Source organism: Protopterus annectens, chromosome 2.part1, assembly GCF_019279795.1.
Source record: "Protopterus annectens isolate FY-2018-M chromosome 2.part1, PAN1.0, whole genome shotgun sequence".
Lineage (NCBI taxonomy): Eukaryota > Metazoa > Chordata > Ceratodontiformes > Protopteridae > Protopterus > Protopterus annectens.
The window spans coordinates 1,796,269,380-1,796,290,486 of NC_056729.1; the positions used below are offsets into that span (position 1 = coordinate 1,796,269,380).

At 42.5% G+C, this 21,107-nt stretch overlaps 1 protein-coding gene across 11 annotated transcripts in view; it reads left to right on the forward strand.

Moving 5' to 3' along the window:
* The window catches only part of HSPG2 (heparan sulfate proteoglycan 2), a 2,126,006-nt gene that overhangs the window by 853,179 nt on the left and 1,251,720 nt on the right, over positions 1 to 21,107 (forward strand). For all 11 annotated transcript variants that reach the window (XM_044063227.1, XM_044063230.1, XM_044063231.1 and 8 more), the window contains one exon: positions 21 to 82. In XM_044063227.1, coding sequence (XP_043919162.1) covers positions 21 to 82 — 62 coding nt within the window. The remainder of the gene's footprint in view (positions 1 to 20; positions 83 to 21,107) is intronic.

The following is a 21,107-nucleotide window of genomic DNA, read 5'->3' on the forward strand; positions in this document are numbered from 1 at the left end:
AAATTATTTTTTTTTTACAGATGTCTTACAGGATATGTTGGAAATCCATTGCAGCCTGGTGGGAAGTGTGAAAGCGGTGGTCGTGAGTGAACTTATTTAAATTGTCAGATTAGGAATATATGTTCCCGACAAGAAGTGGTTTTAACATGTGACTTGAGTTTACTACTATTTTTGGTAACTTCCTAAAGGTGATACCACTGAATAATAAAACAGTAGTAGAAGTAATTCCCAATATGCTGTGTTTTATATTCATCGTGAATGGCAGGCTATAAGAGGCATTTGTCAATACAGAATTTGACATGTACTGATGTTATACTGCAGCAGGGGTGTAGGACCTTGAAAAGGAAACAGGATTTCTGCTGCTTATTCATGTAACATCATAAACTAAGAGAAAAGTACAGCTGTGTAAAATCTTACCATAACAGTAGACGTCCTTCTATATCTCTGTTACAGTATTCGTAAATATAAGGGATGTCTCTTCCCAGGCAGCCCGATGATAGGCCAGTGTACGTTAGATTAAAATATCTTGTTTGCGAAGTACGTCACATTTATTGCCCCTGTATAGAATGTAGGGTGTAAAAGGGACATGCAGACTCAAATACCCAGAACTGACTTGCTCCAGTAGAGAACAAGCATCATAGGACAAAGGAGTCCATGTACAACCAGAAGGAAAAAATACAGAAGAAACGAGAGGGAGTTGGTGGAAGGGAGGGAGTGAATACTGCAAAAGTAAAGAGAAGAGCATCTACTGTTATGGTAAGATTTTACACAACTGTACTGTGTCCTTCTATATCACTGTTGCAATATTTCTAAATATAAGGGAGTGGAAAAAAGCTCAAGAAACAGAATGGGAGTTGGAAGGCTGAGATCATCCCTCAACAAAACCACATAAAATGGTTTCAGCAAAACCTGCTCTGGCCTAAAAAACAAATCCAACGTATAATGCCTAGTAAAGGTATGCACTGCAGACCAAGTAGCAGCCTCAATGAAGGAAGTGGTGTCCAATCCCTTGAAGAAGGTACCAGAAGATGAAACAGCCCGAGTAGAATGAGCTCCAACAGAAGCAGACAGAGACTTGCCATGAAACGAATAACAAAAAGAAATGGCCTTAGCAATCCAGGAGGAGATGGTTTGTTTAGTAGCAGCCATATCCAAAGATCTGGGATGAAAGGGAAAACAAAGCTGATCAGACTTGCAAATAATCCTATTTTTTTTTCCAAATAGTACCTGAGCGGTCTGTGCAAATCCAAGGTATGCAGGGCCCTCTCAGTAGCAGACTGAGGAGAAGGGGAAAAGGAAGGGAGTTGTACTGACTGATTTAAGGACAACTCATTTACCACCTTGGGCATAAAAGAAGGATTAGTACAAAGGGTCACCCTGTCCCTGTGAAAAAACAAAAAAAGAAGGAATGGCCATAAGGGCCTGAAGCTCAGAAACCCTCTGAGCAGGAGTAAGAGCCAGCAACAAAACAGTCTTCCAGGTACAATGTCGCAAAGAGGCAGAGTCTACAGGCTCAAAGGAAGTCTTTGTCAATTTCACCAAAACAAAATTAAAAGTCGCATGGAGGAGGAATAGACTTTCTTGGAGGACAAAAATATGCAGGATGACTTTAAGAAATTGTTTGACCTCAAAACAAGAATTCAAAGGACATGTTAAGGGCAGACAAGCAGAAATGTCTGACAAATGGGCCTTCACAGAAGAATAGGCCAAACCAGATTGGAGCAACTTAAACAAATAAGAGAGGACCAAAGGGACTCCCTCTGAAAAGGGTCCTAGTTATGAGCATGACACTAGACCAAAAATCTCTTCCATCTGGATATATAAGATTTTCTGGTTGAGGGTTTCCTTGCCTTCTGCATAGCCCAGAGCACATCCTCAGAAAAGGTGTGCTGGAAAGGGATCAAAGTCCTATCACCCACAATGTCAGTTACAAAGTGAACAAGTGGGGATGGATGAGAGATCCCTTGTCCTGTGTGAAGAGATCCATCCTGTGAGGTAATGTGTAATGACTTCTCCTGGCCAGATGCATTAAGAGGGGGAACCAGTGCTGTCACGGCCAGAAGGGAGTTACTAGCAAGTTTTTGGGGAGTCCAGCTGAATCTTTTGTAGGCCTCATGGAAGTAGAGGAAGAGAAGGGAAAGCATAAAGAAATGTCCCTTTCATGGAAATGATAGGGCTTCCATCTTCCATGTGATGGTTTTTGGTGTTTCTGCTTCCATCTTCCATGCCAGATGGCATGGCACTCTGCAACAGAAGAGAGGAGGCAGTCTGTTCAGAGGAAAGGCACAAAGATCTACTTGAGGAATACCCCATTAATGGCCAATGTCCAGAAACATGTCTGTGTGAAGCATCCATTCATGAGCCCATGTTTTGGACCTGCTCAGAGCATCTGTCACAAGATTGTACTCTGAAGGAATGTACACAGCCTGAAGCGTTAACTGATAACTGACAACTGCTTTCCATGCCTGAAGTGCCATCCTGCAGAGGAGGTAAGATTTTGTGCCCCCTTGCTTGTTGATATACCGCATCACAGTAGTGTTGTCTGTGTACACCTTTAAGGGTCCCAGAGAGAACATGGGGTAAAAAGCCTGAAGGGCCAGAATCAGAGCCCTCATCTCTTTGATGTTGATAAGGGGAGGCAAAAGACCCTGAACTTTCAGGTGACCGAGAGATGCCTTTCACCCCATTTCCAACGGATCTGTGAACAGCTCTTGAGAAGGGACAGGAGGCTGAAAGGGCCAGCCTGGGTTGAGAGCTAACTGTTGAATCTACCTCTTGAATTCCTTCCTGAGATAGGGAAGAGAGATATCCTGAAAGTCAGAGGTTGACAATGCTGAAGCCAAACTGACTTGAGGTACCATTGAAGTTTCCGCATGTGTAGTCTGGCAAGAGGAAGCATTGGAATAGAAGAGGCCATGAATCCCAGGTCCAAAAGAAATTCCCTGGCTGGCAGGGGAAAAAGAGACTGAAAGAAGGCTGTCAATGACAAAACCTTTAGAGGTGGAAGAGAGGCCAGCATAGGCACCATCTGAATCCTGCAGCCCAAATGTACATGATCTTGAGAGGGAGTCAGGACTGACTTTTGGAAGTTGATAGTAAACCCCAGGCTAGATGCTGAACTGCAGATCCTGCAACAACCGAATGGGAGAAGGTGCCAGAAACAACAGGTTGTCTAGATAAGGAACAATCTGAATGCCTTGGAGCCTGCAGAAGGCAATCATAGGAGCTAGGCATGTTGTGAATACCCTTGGGAAAATAGAGAGGCCAAACAGCAAAGCAGAGAATTGAAAATGAGAGGAAGATACAGAGAAATGTAAAAACTTCCTGAAAAGAGGGTGAATGAGAGTATGAAGGTAAGCATCTTTCATTTCCAGGGACACAAGGAAAGCCTGCAGTAATAAAAGATGGAACGGGGTTTGAAGAGTAAGCATTTGAAAAGAAAGTATCTTGAGAAAGATGCTCATCTGGGAAAGATCCAAAATAGGTCTCCAAGTGCCTTCCTTTTGAGAAGCCAGGAACATCCTGGAATAAAAACCCCGTCCCACTTGGAAAGGGGAGACAGGTTGAATGGTCCCTTGGTTCAACAGAAGCCCTAGGACCTCTGAAAAATGAGAAAGTGTCTCTAGAGGAGGTTAAGGAATCCCTGAAGATGGAGGGAGAGACTTCCAGACCATGGAGGTAACCCTGATGGACAATAGAAAGAACCCAAGAGTCTGAAGTGATGAGACACCAATGTGGAAGGCAAAGAGAAAGCTGAAGAGACAAAGTAGCCTGTCCTGTGCTAAAGGTGGGAGAAGGGGCAAATTGTTAAAGAAAAACAGGCTTATCAGATAAAGAAGGCTTAAAGGCCACATAAATTAGATAAACTTTAATGGGGGGGGTGCCTCCCACCCTTCAGGCCGTTAGAGGCCTGGCTGGGTTGTCTAAGAACAAAAGCAGTCCTAGAAGGATAATTCCTCTGGAACTTAAGACTAGGAGACACAAAAATATGTTTAAGGTCTTGCAAGATTTTGCCTTTCTTTTGAAGAGACTTAAACAAGTCAGCAGCAGCAGACCCAAAAGGCTAGTGTATACCTGGTTATGTGGGTCTAATAATTAAAAGCCCTAAAAGCCAAAGTAGAAGTAGTGTAAACCTTGCCAATCCTCTCCATTGCCTTACTATCCTTATCCAAATGCAAAAGTTTAGAAGAGGTCAAAGGTTTAGAAGGCTTGTCAGAAAAGACTGACACCACAGCAGGATCAGCAGAAGGACATTCAAATAAAAATAGATGATTCTCAGGAACTTTGTAGAACCTGTCAGATTTCTTATGAGCAGGAGGTTGAGAATCAGGAGACTGGGAAGCAGAAAAGAAAGTATCTAACAAGACAGCCAACACAGGACAAACTGCTGAAGGTTAGGAGTATCCACCTGAAGCAACTCATATCTCCTCTGCATATCTGACATTTGACAAGAATACCACTTAAAGAATTCCATCACCCTAGGAATTCTGCCCCCAAAGGACAATTTCTCGAAAGAAGACTCAGGGTTAACAAACTCCTTGTCATCAGAAATGTAAGCCAAAGATGAAGGCATCTGAGAAGAATAGGACAAAGACCCCTCACCAGACAGAGAAGTCTCATCCAAAGAATCTGGTTCCCTAAACCTTTTAAAAGGGGTTGAGGTCCAGGGAGATGCACGGCCTGTAACCCTTTGAGGAGGCTTCAGGGCCAATAAGGCAGAAAACAAGCTGTAAGTAAACTCCTGCCATTCCATGTGGGGGTTTATTAAGTAAACTCCTGCCATTCCATGTGGGGGTTTATAGGATGAACAGAAACATGCTTCAGCTTTTGTCTTTTCTTAGAGGGGACAACAGCTCTAACCTATGGCAAGATTCAAGAAAGGAACCCGGGGCATCCTTCCTGACCAATATCTGGGGAATCACTCTAGGACCTTCCAAGGTAATCAACCTCCGTTTCCCCCCTAATGTCAGGAGCAGACACCTGCAAAGCCTCAGAGGATGTGCGAAAACATGGTTCCAGTCCAGCCTCAGGTGGGGTCGCAGCAGACAAATCTGATGTAAACACCAAGCCTACAGTGCTATCACCTGCTTCTAGAGGGACATCTGATGGAGGCTGGACAGCTAAAGAATCCAGCTAAGACTTCTTGGCCTTCTTCTTACCTAGCGGGAGTATTTTAGGGTTAAAGGATTCTTCCATTGTACCCTGGGCCAACTGTCTAAGCCTTTGGTTTTCCAGGTAAATGGACAGAGAAGACAAAAGACTTCTGAATGTCTTAGGCACAAATGCCTTATAGATACTAGAAGAGGTGTGGTCATGGGAAGAGCCCAGAGAAAAAAGACACTGTTAGTGACAATCCTTAGGGGCAAGCTGCCTCCCACACTGTCATTTTCCACTCTTGGATGACATGAACTGCTAGGTAGTAATAAAGTAAAAGATCAAGAAAGTTAGATAAATCAATAAATAAGTAACCCTAACAGGGCACTTATCTGATGTTGCAAAATACAGTACAGCAACAAAAACTCCAGACTTATAGCAACAATGACGTTCAAACTGACGGCAAAAGAAGTTCTCGGTAGTTGCATCCGTACATCCCTTTTATGCCCTGTGTTCTGTGCAGGGAACATAAATGTGACGTGCAGCGCAAACAAGATCTTTTAATCGAATATCACTGGCCAAGTGTCGGGCTGCCCAGAACAAGGCATTCCTTATATTTAGGAATACTGCAACAGTGATATAGGAGGACATTATATAGTACATAATGAAGTATAAGCAGAAAAACTATATCTAAGTTGTGAAGTGAAGTAACTAACTTTGTTGTGTGAAATCAGATCTCCCCAGAAATTTATCCAAGTACCTTCCTGTAGATAAAAAATAGCAGTTAGAAATAGTAACATATCTTGAGTGCTTTTACATTTGAAGTTGTGGGAAGTGAAATGAATAATTATTTGGTAGCTGCTGCATTATGGATTTTCCAACTTGCTTTGGAGAGTCTAAGGTAACAAATGCATGCTGCCATCTTTAAGTAGTTCAAAGTTAAAAATGTATAGGCTCATAGGTTCATAGGTACTAGGCTATCAGCCTAGGGTCTATACAAGCCTAGCCATAATGATTCCCTGGTTGTTGCTTCCCACAAATATTTACTTTCCTGGACCCCTGTCTAGCAGGGTTACTGATGTAATCCCGGGGTGAATTTCCTATCTCCCATCCAATCGTCAAGGTTCCTCTTGAAGAGAGCCATTGAGGCGCTCTGCCTGACATGTATGGGCAGCCTATTTCAGAGTATGGGGAGTCTCTGGGTCAGGAACCTATCCCTCCAGCATGTTCTATTCATCGTGATGACAAGGTTAAGATCCCTGGAGCGTGTGGCTCTGAGGGATTGGGATTTCTTTAAGTGTAGCATGTCCAACAACTCTGGGTTTGACATGGCCTTGTTTGTTAGGCAGAGATCGCCTCTGAGTAGGTGATATGTGACAGAGTATAGCTAGAGTTTCTTTAGATGGTCAGCATAAGGCATCTGCTTTAGGCCTGTGATTCTTTTTGTGAGGTATTTTTGCAGCCTTTCTAGTTGTTGCAGATGTCTTGTGAGGTACATACCAAATGGGGCATTGTATTCTATAATGGGTTTAATGAGGGATGAGTACAGAAGGACAATGACCTTTTTTCTGGATGAAAAGCCCTTAGTGATGAGGTGTGCCACATAGAAGGATTTTCTAACTGTTGTGGCTGTGTGATTATCAAAGGTGAGACCACTGGCCACCTGTGTCCCTAGGTCTGTTATCACACTTTCGGTGTTTAGTGTACTGCCACCTATGTGGTAGTTCACAGGTACATGTTTTTTCCCAAAGGGGACAACTATGCATTTTTTGGCATTTAGCTTGAGCCCATGGCTCTGGCACAAGGCATCTGTTTCGGTAAGACTCTTTTGTAGTATATCCACATCATTTAGAGATTCAGTAATGACTCCCAGCTTACAGTCATCTGCAAACTTTGTAAGCCAGAGTCCCTTAGTGTTGGCCTGTACTTCAGAGAAGTAGATGCCAAACAAGAGTGGTCCCAGGACAGAACCCTGCGGTACACTACTTGTCACTTGTTTGGGGCTGGATTTGGAGTCGGCTGCTTTTAAAGTGTGTGTTCTGTCAGTAAGCCAGTTTGCAACCCATTGAGTGACATAGGGATTGCTGCCCAGCTTAGTAAGTTTATCTAGGATTCCGGAGTGGGGGATAGTGTCAAAAGCCTTGGCGAGGTCCAAGTAGGCTATGTGAACCACCTTACCCTCGTCCACGGCTCTGGAGACTGATTCAAAGAAGTCGATCAGGTTCAGGAGACAAGATCGGCCCTTCACGAACCCAAATTGGGTGGGGTCCAGAGTTGGAAGGTTGCCAATGTCTTTGTTTATAAGTTCCATGGTTATACATTCCATGGCCTTGCAGATCAGGCTCGTCAGACTGATGGGATAGTAGTTCCCGGGATCCAAAGTGGATCCCCCCTTGTAGACTGGGATGACTGTAGCTGTGCACCCCTCTGTGGGCACGAAGCCTGAGCTGAGGCTTTGATTAAACATTACACATAGGTGAGGTGCCAGTTCATTTTATAGTTCATGCAGTACACAGCCCGGGATGTCATCTGGTCCCATGGATGCTGTATTCTTGGCTTTGGAGAGAGCAGTACTGGAGTTTGGCATTCTTTCGGTAATGAGATGGGTGCTATAGGGGGGGTGAAGCTGGCACAGAATCCATCTGCCAGGATATTGGCAATATCCTGGGGATCAGTATATCTAGTGCCATTCTGTTGTAGCTCAGAGTAGATCTGAGTAATGCTATTTATATTCTTGACATAGCTATAGAATGCCTTGTGGTTGTCTTTGGAATCTTTGGCAATTTTGTTTTTGTAACTGGCTTTGGAAGATTTTATGAGAGATCTCCGCTTTCTACTGAGGCTGGTGAGGGAGTTTTTTGAATCCTGGGTTCTTCCTCTTTTCTGCAACAGTTTCTGCCTTCTGTTGTACAGCTCATTTATGGCAGAGGACCACCAGATTGGCTTCCTTTTTTTTAGAGGACAGCGTCTTGGTTCTATGTAGGATGGCTCGGTCCATGCATGAGTAAATGTGCTTGTACAGCACCTTAGTGTAGGATTCAGCAGTTGAACTTCCAGTTCCCATCTGCATGGGTATCATGAAGTTTGTTACTTCTGACTTGAGAAGCATGAAGTTGGGTTTGGAGAAGTTTTTTATGGAGGTTTCCTTAAAGTGGGTGGGAGTGGGATGTGGATGTTAAGGGTGATTAGTTTATGGTGTGATCTGACCAACAAGGGGGTGACCACTGGTGTGGAACATCAATCTCCCATGTTGGTAATGACCAGGTCTAGAATATTGGTACCCCTGGTGGGACTATGAATTCGTTGCTCTAGGGTGTTGGAATTTATGAATTCCAAGAAATGTTGAGCAAAGGTGTTGGTACAGGAGTAGTTTTCCCAGTTAATGGCAGGGTAGTTGAAATCACCTAGTATTAGGATGTTTGTTTGTATCTTAATATTTTCCAATATGTTTAGAAAGGTGTAGTGAGAATCGTGTGGCATGGTGGGGGTTCTGTATCAAGCCAGAATTTGATTTGCAGCCTTACCTACTGTTAGTTGCACCTGGAGAATTTCAGATGGATTGTGTTGAGCAACCAGCCTGGAGATGTGAATATCCTTGGTGAATATGGACACTCCTCCACCTTTAGTGTTTTGGTCCTGGTTTGATGGCCGAAAAGTGTGGTATGCGTTGTAGCCTGGTATTGCAGGGGTGATCTCTTGAGCTTTGAACCAGGTCTCAGTTACTGCACAGATATCAATGTTCTCTATTTTTAGGCATCTTGAGGTTTAGACTTCTAGCACTAAGTAGCAGTAGGAGGAAACTAAATGCTTGCTGGAGTGAAAAACCTATGGAAGTGTGAAATATGGGGATATGGATTAGCAGTGTGGCTGAGAGTTTGGTTGGGCAGGTTGTAATGTGTTTTAGATTCCATGTTTTGGAAGAAGTTCATAAGTAGTTACTAGGCATGCACTTCAGGAGTCCATTAAGAGGTCTAGTCCAAAATTCCCAATTGTACCATGGCATTGTCTGGAAAAGTGGCTTCCCCAAGGTCACACAGTAGGCAAATGAAGGTCGAGGGAATTAAATGTTGTACCACAGGAATTGTCTCATTAACAGCTTGTAGCCTTAAGTCAGATGTTTGTTATATCAGGTAGATGTGCTGCAAAAAGACAGAGATGGGCAATCTGGTAAGAGGGTAGTACTTAAAGCTGAAAGTTGAATGAATGGATGAGAATTCTGAGCAGACAAAAGCAGGTCATTTTGGACATAAGAGGAAAGAGAGAAATGTTTGAAGGGTAGTGGAAAGAGATAGGTTCAGACATGAGAAAAGTAAGTTGTAAGAATATAAGAAAAGGAAACTGCAAATGCAGTGGATTGTGAAGATGTCATGGGCTTTTACGGTAACTTGGGAAGGAAGAGGCATTATATGGTATAGGAGTTAAACAAGGGAACAGGGAAAAACTTGATATAAACAAGAGAGAGAAAGTATTTACATACATGGGAGGGGGAATAACGGACAAATGTGTTGGGGGAGTAAAGAATCACCAAATAAAGGGAAAAGAAGCTCCAACACAGCCCCTGCAAAAGCTTACAGGACCAACAGTGTGCGGAATATAACAAGAAAAACAACGAGTAAAACGGTCACACAGAAAAAACAATCGGTTAAAAAACACAAAAAGAAAAATCCAGCAAAGCTAGACTTTCCACTGTGTGAGTCCTTAAACCTCTTGTATTAGAGGTAACATGGGATATATGCAACTTACCCTTTAAGGACATCAGGTGTTTCAGCTACATGGCAATTCTGATTGTCTATGACTTTTTCTTTTAAGTCTATTTAATGACAAGATGTCTTTAAAGTAAAGGGTAATTTGCATACATCCCATGTTGCCTCTAATACAAGAGGTTTAAGGACTCACACAGTGGAAAGTCTAGCTTTGCTAGAGTTTTCTTTTTGTGTTTTTTAACAGAATATAAAAGACACGTTTAATGCAAAGAATTATGGTTAGGAGCTGCTAACGAACATTGTCTTGTAGTCTATTGTTTGACAACCTTTGCCTCCATTGTGTATTATGTAACTGAGGAGGTCACTTAGGCAGCAGTGCTCCAGGGTTACCATTTAAAAGAGGTTTGAACCTAATGCATCTACCTGATTACAAATGAGTAAATTAAACATAAAAAAATAAAGGTACTGACAAGAAGAGATCACAAGTCTGTGCTCAACCATGGCTTGGAAGAGCAGCACGAATGGATCTCCTTCATAAAGGTAACATGCTGAGGGGGACAGATAAATCCTTTGAGGCAGCAAGCTGCAGAACTACTTAAAATATTATTTTTCACAGTCCAGGTTCTTGATTTGTTATTCTACATTTTTATTTGCAAAATATCATCAAAATTTTCAGTAGTGTAGGCATGTTAGTAAAATGTTCTCATCTCATTCTTTTGCTCCATTTATTTATGTATTTATATTTTGTTTACATTTGTTGACTGGGGTCGAGCACTTATCCTTGTGGACCATTTTTAGACTTGGCATAGGGTCTACAGTGGCAGGATTATCTATATATATATATATATATATATATATATATATATAGAGAGAGAGAGAGAGAATTACAATCATATAACAAGACAGTGTGTAAAATATATTTATAGTAGTTACATAAGTCATTATTCTGTCAGTGATTCTGATTATAGGCAGCAGTCTTGTTTAAAGATGTAAAGTGCTTGTGTCAGGATGGAAGGAAGAAAGAACCAGAAAAAAAGAAAAAAAGAAATAAGATTTAGTTTGGTGGTAGATAGAGATAGGCAAGAAATGTGGAGTAGTGACATGGAAAGGTAAAATCAGAGCAGGTACAAGTAAGTGTAGTGTGTCTACCTCAGAGTAGTAGGTTTATTGCTGGGATTTATTATTTATTTATTTACTATTTGCTCACTGGGTAAGAGGACTGTCTATTGACCCTTTTCAGCCGTGAGCCAAGCTCAGAGATCAGAGAATACATCATGGTGTTTCCAATCAAAAATATTGTCTACAGAATGAATAGCTAGTAAAACTAACCAAAACTAACCCTGGTCCAACCATCACCAACTCTTCACGTAATAACCTGCCAAATAATCGTTCCATCTTGCAACTAGCATCCAACAGAAAGTCATCTGATGTCCTCCTGGGTTTAACTTTAAGAAGTATAACTAACAAAACCCAAGATCTCCATGCCAACATAGCATTATACTCTCCTGATATTATCATCCTGACTGAAAACTGGCTCAAATCTCACATTAAAAGTGAGGAAATACTCCCACCAGGTTATAACATCATTCGTGTGGATAGGCTATCTAAGAAAGGGGGTGGTGTCACTCTAATGTTTAAAAAACATCTCAACATCCAGTCCCTCAACAAATCACCCCTCCCCCAATTGGCAGTGAAGAAGTCCTATATACCAACTTCAAATTAAACCCCCAAAAAACTATCAACATCATTGGATGCTACTTTCCACCTGGCAATAACATTCCACCTCTGGAAAACCTCATGAGCTGGGCAAGCCATTCTCTTCCCCACTAAACCATAATAATAGGTGATTTTAACATTGACTGGCAGTCTTGTAGCAACATTCACCCAACCTACCACATAAATCTATATGGTTTCTCCCAAGTAAGCAAATCACCTACCAGGATAAGTAAAAACCCAAAGAAACATTCTACTCTTGACTGGATCTTAGTCAATAAAGCCTCTCATACATATCTTGCTGGCTATCTGCCTGACTGCTGCAGTAACCACACTCCAACATTCCCTCTGAAATATCATTTAGATAGTGCAAAACCCATCATCTACTGACAAATTCGAAACAAGCTAAACTTTAACCCTCTCACTTTTACCTCATCCCTGCAAAACTGTAATTGGTCGTCACTAAAGTACCTCAACCTAGAAGATGCTGTTGGGTTCTTCAATGGTACTTTCCTAAATATTCTAAACTCACATGCCCCTATAAGAAATGCCAGAGTCAAAACTCAGTACTCCCATTGGCTACAAAAAAGTACCAGGGCCTAACCTAACTGGGCATCAACAATCCATTGTTTGGCATAATGATCTATCTCCTCGACTTCTGGTTACACGTGGTGTACCCCAAGACTCCATCCTTGGTCCTCTGCTATTCTAACTCTTCACCAATGAACTATTCACAGCTGCCAAGCAGGCCTCACTCATCCAGTATGCATTTGACTCCACTCTCATCTGCTCAGCCCAAACTATACCCAAACTCCGTAAGGTCACACAAGAAGCTTTTTCCTCTGTAACAACCTGGCTGTCTAATGCCCAGTTAATACTCAACCTTAACAAGACTAAACTCCTTATCTTCCAACCTACCAAATCTAACCTAATTATGCCCCACTTTAATATTCTAGCCAGTGACAATACCATCATTTCCCCTACAGATCACACCAAAACACTTGATGTTGAAAGTATTTGACATTCACATTTCCCTTAACATAAAAAAGTTCACAAAAACTAGTGGCAATGTATAAAAACAAACAATTCCTTACCAAAACATCAAGAACTTCTGTTGCTAATTCCCACCTAATCTCCACTTTACTGTGTGCCTCTCACATACTCACCAACCTTAGACAAACTAACCTGAATAAACTTGAGGATTGCTGCAACAAAATTGCTAGGTTTGCCACAGGAGCATCATATCACAGCCACCGCTGTATCTCACTTAGGAAAATAGACTGGCTGGAACTCCCTCAATTTCTTCACCTTAGTCAACTCTCACTTGCACATAAGTTAGTAAACTATCCTCTTAAAGTCCCATCCCTCCAAAATTTCCACCAGCCCTACTGCACCACTCAACCAATTCATTCCACTCGACCAATTCATTCCAGCAGTAAAAATCAATTTCTAGTAACCAAAGCCAAGAAGTCAGCTGGGGAAGCTCTATTCTCCAGCATAATACCCAGATTATGGAACCCCCCCCCCCACTATAACCACCTTGCCAGCAGGCAAACACTTCAAGGATGCACTAAAAACTCACTTAAAATGTCACTGGTTATGTGCATGCACCAATCATAATTAATTCCCTTCATATTATCTCTTCTTCCTCTCCTATTTCCTAGCCACCCTGCCTCCCACTGTTGGATCACTACATTCATTTCCTCTGCAGGTCCCCCCCATCACCCTGCCCTCCCATGCCCCAATCTCTCTGTCCCCCTTATGCCATCCTCTACTGCTATCCTTCATCTCAACTATTAAATACATCTCCAGCGGTCACACAACTACCTACATTCGGACTAGCACTTCTACTCAGTCGGTCACTTCTCATACTCCTGTCTACCTTGCTTCCCCTGGAATACCTCTTAGCCCTTCCACCTTTTTCCACCATTCTAGTGGAATGTCTGTACATATATCTTTATGATTATGTTTGATTACTGTCTGAATATCCATATTAACATTATTCTTAGTTTCTTCTATTAGTTAGATATTAGAGTCTTTCTCTAAGACTGATTATTTTTAAATTTATAACAATTGTCTTCATTTATCTATTATGTAAGTCTGTATTTCACTTATTTCTCTTATTGTTTCTCCTTGTACTGTGGAGCTTTTCTCCCTGGGCCTCCGCTGAAAATGGATCTATGTCCAGTCAGAATTTCCCAGTAAACAAATGTAAGTAAGTAAATAAATACATACATAAATAAAATTCAGAACGTAATGCTAAGATTCATTGCAGATAGGGTAAGATTAAAAGATACAGAGATCTAGTCAGAGTGCGCTGAGAGTAAAAGGGAAATATATATATATATATATATATATATATATATATATATGGGTCTACCTTGAATAACCGAACCGCCACTTCACCGACACGCAGAAGACCGAGACGAAACGACCGAAAAGCAAGTTGATCGAAAAGGTGATTTGCCGACAGCCGAAAGACCGACAAGGACAACGTGTGAGCGCGACTCGGTAAGTGTGCGATAGTGACGGATTTAGGAGCGGTCAGGTAAGTGTGCGATATTGAGGGATTTTGGGTTAGGGTGTGGGAAAGGTGAGTGTGCGGTAGTGTCGGAGTTAGGGTTCGGGTAAGGTAAGTGTGTGATAGTGACGGACTGTAGTTTAGGGACGGGTTAAGTGAGTTAGGTTTAGAGTGCAGGTAGGGTGAGTGTGCGATAGTGACGGGCTTTATGTTTTAGGGTGGGTTAAGTGAGTTAGGGTTAGGGTGCAGGTAGGTTAAGTGTACGATAGTGACAGTCTTTAGGTTTAGGGGTGGGTTAAGTGAGTTAGGGTTAGGGTGCGGGTAGGGTAAGTGTGCAGTAGTGTCGGACCTTAGGGTTAGGGTTTGGGTTAAGGTTAGTGGATATGTAATTGTGTGTAATGTGTAGTTTACGTTTTTTGTGTCGGTGTAATGGTGTTCAGTTTTGTGAGTTGTCGGTGTTGTGTCTTTTCGGTTATTTGGGGTCGGTGATTTGTGTGTCGGTGATGTGTCGGTTCGGTTATTTAAAGTAGACCCATATATATATATATATATATATATATATATATATATATATATACATAAACACATATGTGTGTGCGTGCATCTCTATATGTATATATATATGTGTGTGTGTGTGTGTGTGTGTGTGTGTGTGTGTGTGTGTGTGTGTGTGTGTGTGTGTGTGTGTGTAGGTTCATAGGTGTGTACTAGGCTAATGCTCCTGGAACCTTTACAAGCCTAGCCCATAGGATTACGCTGGCATTGTACCACTCGACCTTAGTTCCCAGTGCCTCTGTCGAGTAAAGCCACTGGAGTGATCCCTGGGGTGAGTTTTCTATTTCCCATCCACTCATCAAGATCTCTCTTGAAGAGGGCCAGTGAGGTGCTCTGCTTGACATGCATGGGAAGTCTATTCCATAGCATGGGCAGTCTCTGGATTATGAACCTGACCCTCCAGCATGTTCTGTTGATTGTGGTAATGAGTTTGAGGTCTTTGGAGCATGTGGTGTGGAGGGATTGGGATTTCTTTAGATGTAACATTTCTAACAGAGCTGGGTCAGACATGGCTTTGTAAGTCAAGCAGAGATCGTCTCTAAGTAGGCGATATGAGACAAAGAATAGTTGGAGTTTTTTGAGTCTGTCCATATAGGACTAATGTTTAATGCCTAGGATCCTCTTTGTGAGGTAGTTTTGCAGCCTTTCCAGTTGTTGCAGGTGTTTAGTGAGGTCCATGCCTAATGGGGCATTGTACTCAATGACTGGCCTAATGAGGGAAGAGTAGAGGGAGACAATGACCTCTTTCTTCCTAGATGCAAAACCCTTAGCAATGAGATATGCCACATAGAAGGACTTTCTGACCACAGTGGCAATGTGGTGGTCAAAAGAGAGGTTGCTGTCAACCTGTGTTCCCAGATCTCTTATAACGTCTTCTGTGTTCAGTGGACAACCATTGATGTGGTAATTCATGGGAACCGGGTTTTTCCCAAAGGGGAGGACAACACATTTTTTGGCATTGAGCTTAAGGCCATGATTCTGACACCAGTCGTTGGTCTCAGTGAGGGTTTTCTGTAGGATGTCAACATGTCTTGGGGAGTTAATAATAGCTCCCAACTTGCAGTCGTCTGTGAACTTTGTCAGCCAGAGTCCTTTCATGTTGGCCTGGACTTCAGAGAAGTAGATACCAAACAGGAGAGGACCCAGGACCGAACCCTGTGGAAACCCACTCGTGACTGGTCAGCAGTCTGACTTGGAGTCAGCTACTTTCACACTGTGGGTTCTACCTGTGAGCCAGTTTGCAAACCACCTAGTGATATAGGGGTTGATGCCAAGATTAGTGAGTTTTTCTAGGATTCCTGAGTGGGGAATGGTATCAAAGGCCTTGACCAGATCAAGGTAGGCTGTATGACCCACCTTGCCTTCATCCACAGCTCTGGTGACTGACTAAAAGAAGTTGACCAAGTTGAACAGGCATGATTTACCATTCACAAAACCTGACTGTGGAATCCAGAGTTTGGAGTTTCCATGTATCCTTGTTTATCAGGTCCATGGTGTTGTAGTCCATAGCTTTGCATATCGGCTCGTCAGGCTAATAGGGCAATAGTTCCCAGGGTCTGTAGTCACTCCTCCTTTGTGGAGAGGGATGACTGTAGCAGTTTGCCATTTGGTAGGGACAAAGCCTGAGGTGAGGCTATGATTGAACAGGGCACACAGGTGAGGTGCCAGTTCACTCTGTAGTTCATGTAGAACACAGCCTAGGGATATTGTCCAGATTCCATAGAAACTGTATTCTTGGCTTTGGACAGTGCTGTTTTAACCTGTGCAGCAGTAATACTGGGTGCCTGACAATCTACCGGTATTGTGACTGGTCCTCTGGGGGGGGGGGTAAATTTGGCATTGAATCTGTCAGCCAGTATATTGACAATATCTGTTGGCTCAGTACAAGAGGTATAATTGTGCAGTAGCTCAGAACAAATCTGGGTATTGCCGTGGAGATTCTTTACATAACTATAGAAGGCTTTGTGGTTGTCTTTACTATCTGCTGCAGTTATGTTTTCATAGCTAGCTTTGGAGGATTTCATGAGGGATCTCAGCTTTTTGCTGAGGCTGATAAGGGAGTTTTTTCCAGTCTTGGGACTTCACCTTATACCACATCAGTTTTCTCCTTCTGTTGTAGAGTTTGTTTATGGCTGGGGGCCACCAGATTGGCTTCCATTTTTCGGCGGAGAGTGTCTTGGCTCTATTGGGTATAGTGAGATCCATGCATTTGTGTTCGTGTTCTTGGTGTATGATTCAGCAGTCATGCAACTATTCTCAATTTGCATGGGTACTGTGAAGTTAGCCACTTCTGTCTTTAGGAGCTGAAAGTTAGCTTTGGAGAAGATTTTCATGGTGGTTACCTTTGCAGGGGGGAGGGATGTGGATTTCCAAGGTGATTAGTTTGTGGTCAGATTTGACCATGGCAACGGTCGCCCATGTTAGTAATGGCCAGGTCAAGGATGTTGCTACCTTTAGTGTGGGTACGAACGAGCTGGTCCAGGGCATTGGAATTAATGAATTCCAGGAAACGTTGGGCAAGTGTATTGGTACATGAGTAGTTTTCCCAATTAATGGAGGGGTAGTGGAAGTCACCCAGTATGACAGTGTTTGTTTGGACCCTAATATTCTCCAGGTTGCTTAAGAACATAGAGTGTGAGTCTTGGGACATGGTTAGGGACCTGTAGTAGGCTACGACCTGAATCACTATCTTACCCAATGTTAGCTGCACCTGAAGTATCTAAGATGCGTTATGCTGGGATCACGGCAGAGTGTATGTATGTATATATATATATATATATATATATATATATATATATGTGTGTGTGTGTGTGTGTGTGTGTATATATATATATATATATATATATATATATATATATATATATATATATATATGTATATATATATATATATATATATATATATATATATATGGTTTCACTTCACAAACTCGAATTACTGAAAACTCAACCTTTATATGGTCGAGACCATATGATCGGGTTTTCAGAAACCCAAAATTCTGAACTGACATAAAAAAAAAAAAAGTATCCAAAGACATCTTTTCTGCAGGGGGCAAGCCCCCCTTACAACCTCTGTACTTAAATATACGATCTCCATGATCGCACTATAGCTTGGAAACAGGAAATCTCCCATTATGCGCTTCTTCATACAGCGCAGAATGGGACATTTCCCTTTTCTCCACTGTAGCACGATCTCGGAGTTGGTATATTTAAGTAGGGGGGGTGTGGGGAGAGCAGCCCCCCCATGTGGAGGGTACAGGGGGGGCTTACCCCCCCTGCAGAAATGATGTCTTTGGATATTTTTTTTTCAGTTCAGACTTTCCAGTTTCTGAAAACTCGATCATATGGTCTCAACCATATGTAATTCGAGATTCTGAAGTGAAACTATATATATATATATATATATATATATATATATATATATATATATATATATATATATATATATATATATATATATATGTAAAGGTTTACCTTCATAATGCCGATCATGTTATGGTTGACCCCACTTCCGTGAATACCGAACTGCGACTGTTCAAAATGTCGAACACCAAATTTCCCAACAGCAAAATCTCACCCCCTTTTGACCCATGTTTGTACTGGTGTGGAGGTGTGGTGCGGTCAGAAATGTCGAAATTCGAAGTTTTTTTGACATTTGAAAGTTTTTGCTGTTTTGGTTTTGTGGAAACAGTTCAATGATGTGGCCAATCAATCATATGTGATCAACATTATGAAGGTAAACCACAAAAGGCGGGGGCGTATCCATATTCATCAAGGATACCCACACCTCCAGGTTAGTGGCACAGCACGATGCTTCAGAGATCATCCACGTGCAACTAATAATGGGCAAAACTGCAATTCAAATTGTAGCTTGCTACAGATCACCCACCATGTCCCAGGATCCCCATTCCACATTTCTGGAAACACTGGGAAACATAAAGGTCCTACCAAACACCCTACTATTGGGTGATTTCAATTTCCCAAACATTAACTGGGAGAACTACTCAAGTACTAACTCCCTTGCCCAACATTTCCTAGAATTTATAAACTCAAATGCCCTGGTTCAACTGGTCAACACACCCACCAAAGGTGACAACATATTGGACCTGGTCATCATCAACATGGGTGACCGGTGTTCCACACCGGAGGCCAACCCCTCGCTGGTTAGATCTGACCATAAACAAATCACTTTGGATATCCACATTCCGCCCCCACCCCCGGACAAAAAAAACTACTGTGAAAAACATTTCAAAAGCAAACTTCACGTTACTTAAGACCGAGGTAGAAAGTTTTAAAGCCCCCATGCTGAAGGATCATGCCATCCCAAGCAAAACCAAGACTCACTCCTCCAAGAAAAGGAAGCCAGTCTGGTGGACTTATGCCATAAACAAGCTACATAACTAGTACAGAAAAGAGTAAAATCCCAAGAAGGGAAGACATCCCTGATCAGTATCAGCAAGAAACTTCGATCCCTCATAAAATCATCCGAGGCGAGCTTTGAAAGAAAAATTGCCAAAGACTCCAAAGATAACCACAAGGCATTCTTTAGCTATGTCAAGAATCTAAGTGGCAATGCTCAGATCTGCTCGAAGTTAGTGCAGAATGGCATAAAATACACTGAACCGACCAATATCGCCAATATCCTGGCAGACAAGTTCAGCGCAAATGTCACCCCCCCTCTCACCCCCAAGAGGGCCCATAACCATACCAGAAGAATGTAGAGTCCCTGAAATCACAGACACTCATGTTAAAACAGCCCTCTCCAAAGCCAAAAACATAGCATCAATGGGACCGGACAGTGTCCCAGGCTGTGTCCTACACGAGCTCAAAGACGAAATAACCCCTCACCTAAACACACTGTTCAAACTCAGCCTCTCCACAGTCTACATACCCATAGAGTGGCACACAGCAGCGGTTATTCCGCATCACAAAGGTGGAGCCACAACAGACCCCGGGAACTTTCGCCCTATAAGCCTGACTAGCTTAGTCTGCAAGGCTATGGAGCGCATCATCATGGAACTCATTAACAGAGACATTGGGAACCTCCAAACACTGGACCCCACCCAGTTCAGCTTTGTTAAGGGCAGATCATGCCTCCTAAACCTGGTGGACTTCTTTGAGACAGTTACCAAGGCTATAGATGAGGGAAAAGTGGTACACACAGCCTACCTAGACCTCACAAAGGCCTTCAACACCATTCCCCATTCTGGTATTATAGACAAGCTCACCAGCCTGAACATAAATCCCTATGTCACAAGATGGGTTGCCAACTGGCTCACGGACAGAACCCACATGGTGAGAGTTGCAGGAGCTAGGTCCGACTCTAAATCGGTTACAAGTGGAGTTCCCCAGGGCTCAGTCCTAGGACCACTCCTGTTCGGCATATATTTCTCAGAGGTACAGGCAAGCACAGGAGGACTATGGCTGAACATGTTTGCAGACAACTGCAAACTAGGGGCTATAATTGACTCTGCGGCTGACACAGACATCCTCCAAAAGGGTCTCACGGAGACGGATACCTGGTGTCAAAATCATGGCCTCAAGCTAAATGCCAAAAAGAGCATAGTCATCCCCTTTGGAAAAAACAAAATACCCACAAACTACTACATAGGTGGTAGTCCCCTAAATACGGAAGACGTGATAAGGGATCTGGGGACCCAAGTAGACAGTAATCTCACCTTTGATCATCACATTGCCAAAGTGGTTAGAAAAGCCTTCTACGTGGCCCACCTAATCACAAAAGGGTTCGCATCCAGATCAAAAGAGGTCATTGTGCCCCTCTACTCATCACTCATCAGACCCATCATAGAGTACAATGCCCCATTTGGGATGTACCTTACAAGACACCTGCAACAGCTGGAAAGACCTCAGAAGTACCTCACCAAGAGGATCACTGGCCTCAAACAGATGCCCTATGCAGCTCGACTGAAGAAATTACAGCTGTACTCGGTTGCATACCGCCTACTCAGAGGTGATCTCTGCCTGACATACAAGGCCATGTCCAACCCAGAATTAATGGACATGCTCCACCTAAAGAAAACCTTATCCCCACGAGCCACATGCTCTAGGGATCTCAACCTCACCACAACAATAAATAGGACATAGTAGGGATGGTACGAGTGAAAACAATACCAGAAACACCAAAAATCACTCGTGGAGACCCAAATAAGGGTATGAGCACAACAGCAATAAATCCAATAAAAACAGTGGAAAATACCACTAGCGTAGTCAAGTTTAGGCAAAAAACACCAGGAATTAATCAAAAGGATTTAAACATAAAATTGTTTTTAAGGACAGTTTCCATTAACACAAGACAGGTCCTAAATGTGTCGCCTGAAAGGCCACCATAATGTAACATACATTCCTCAAGCCAGGACAACCCTATGCCATGAGGAATGCTACCAAAAAGATCAACAATATCCAGAGTGATAAAAATTATGTCCTTTTGGTCCTAACCTGTCTTAAAATTCCCAGGAATCCTTTAGAACTGTTGTACCTTGGTTGGATAATTTTTTTAATTTA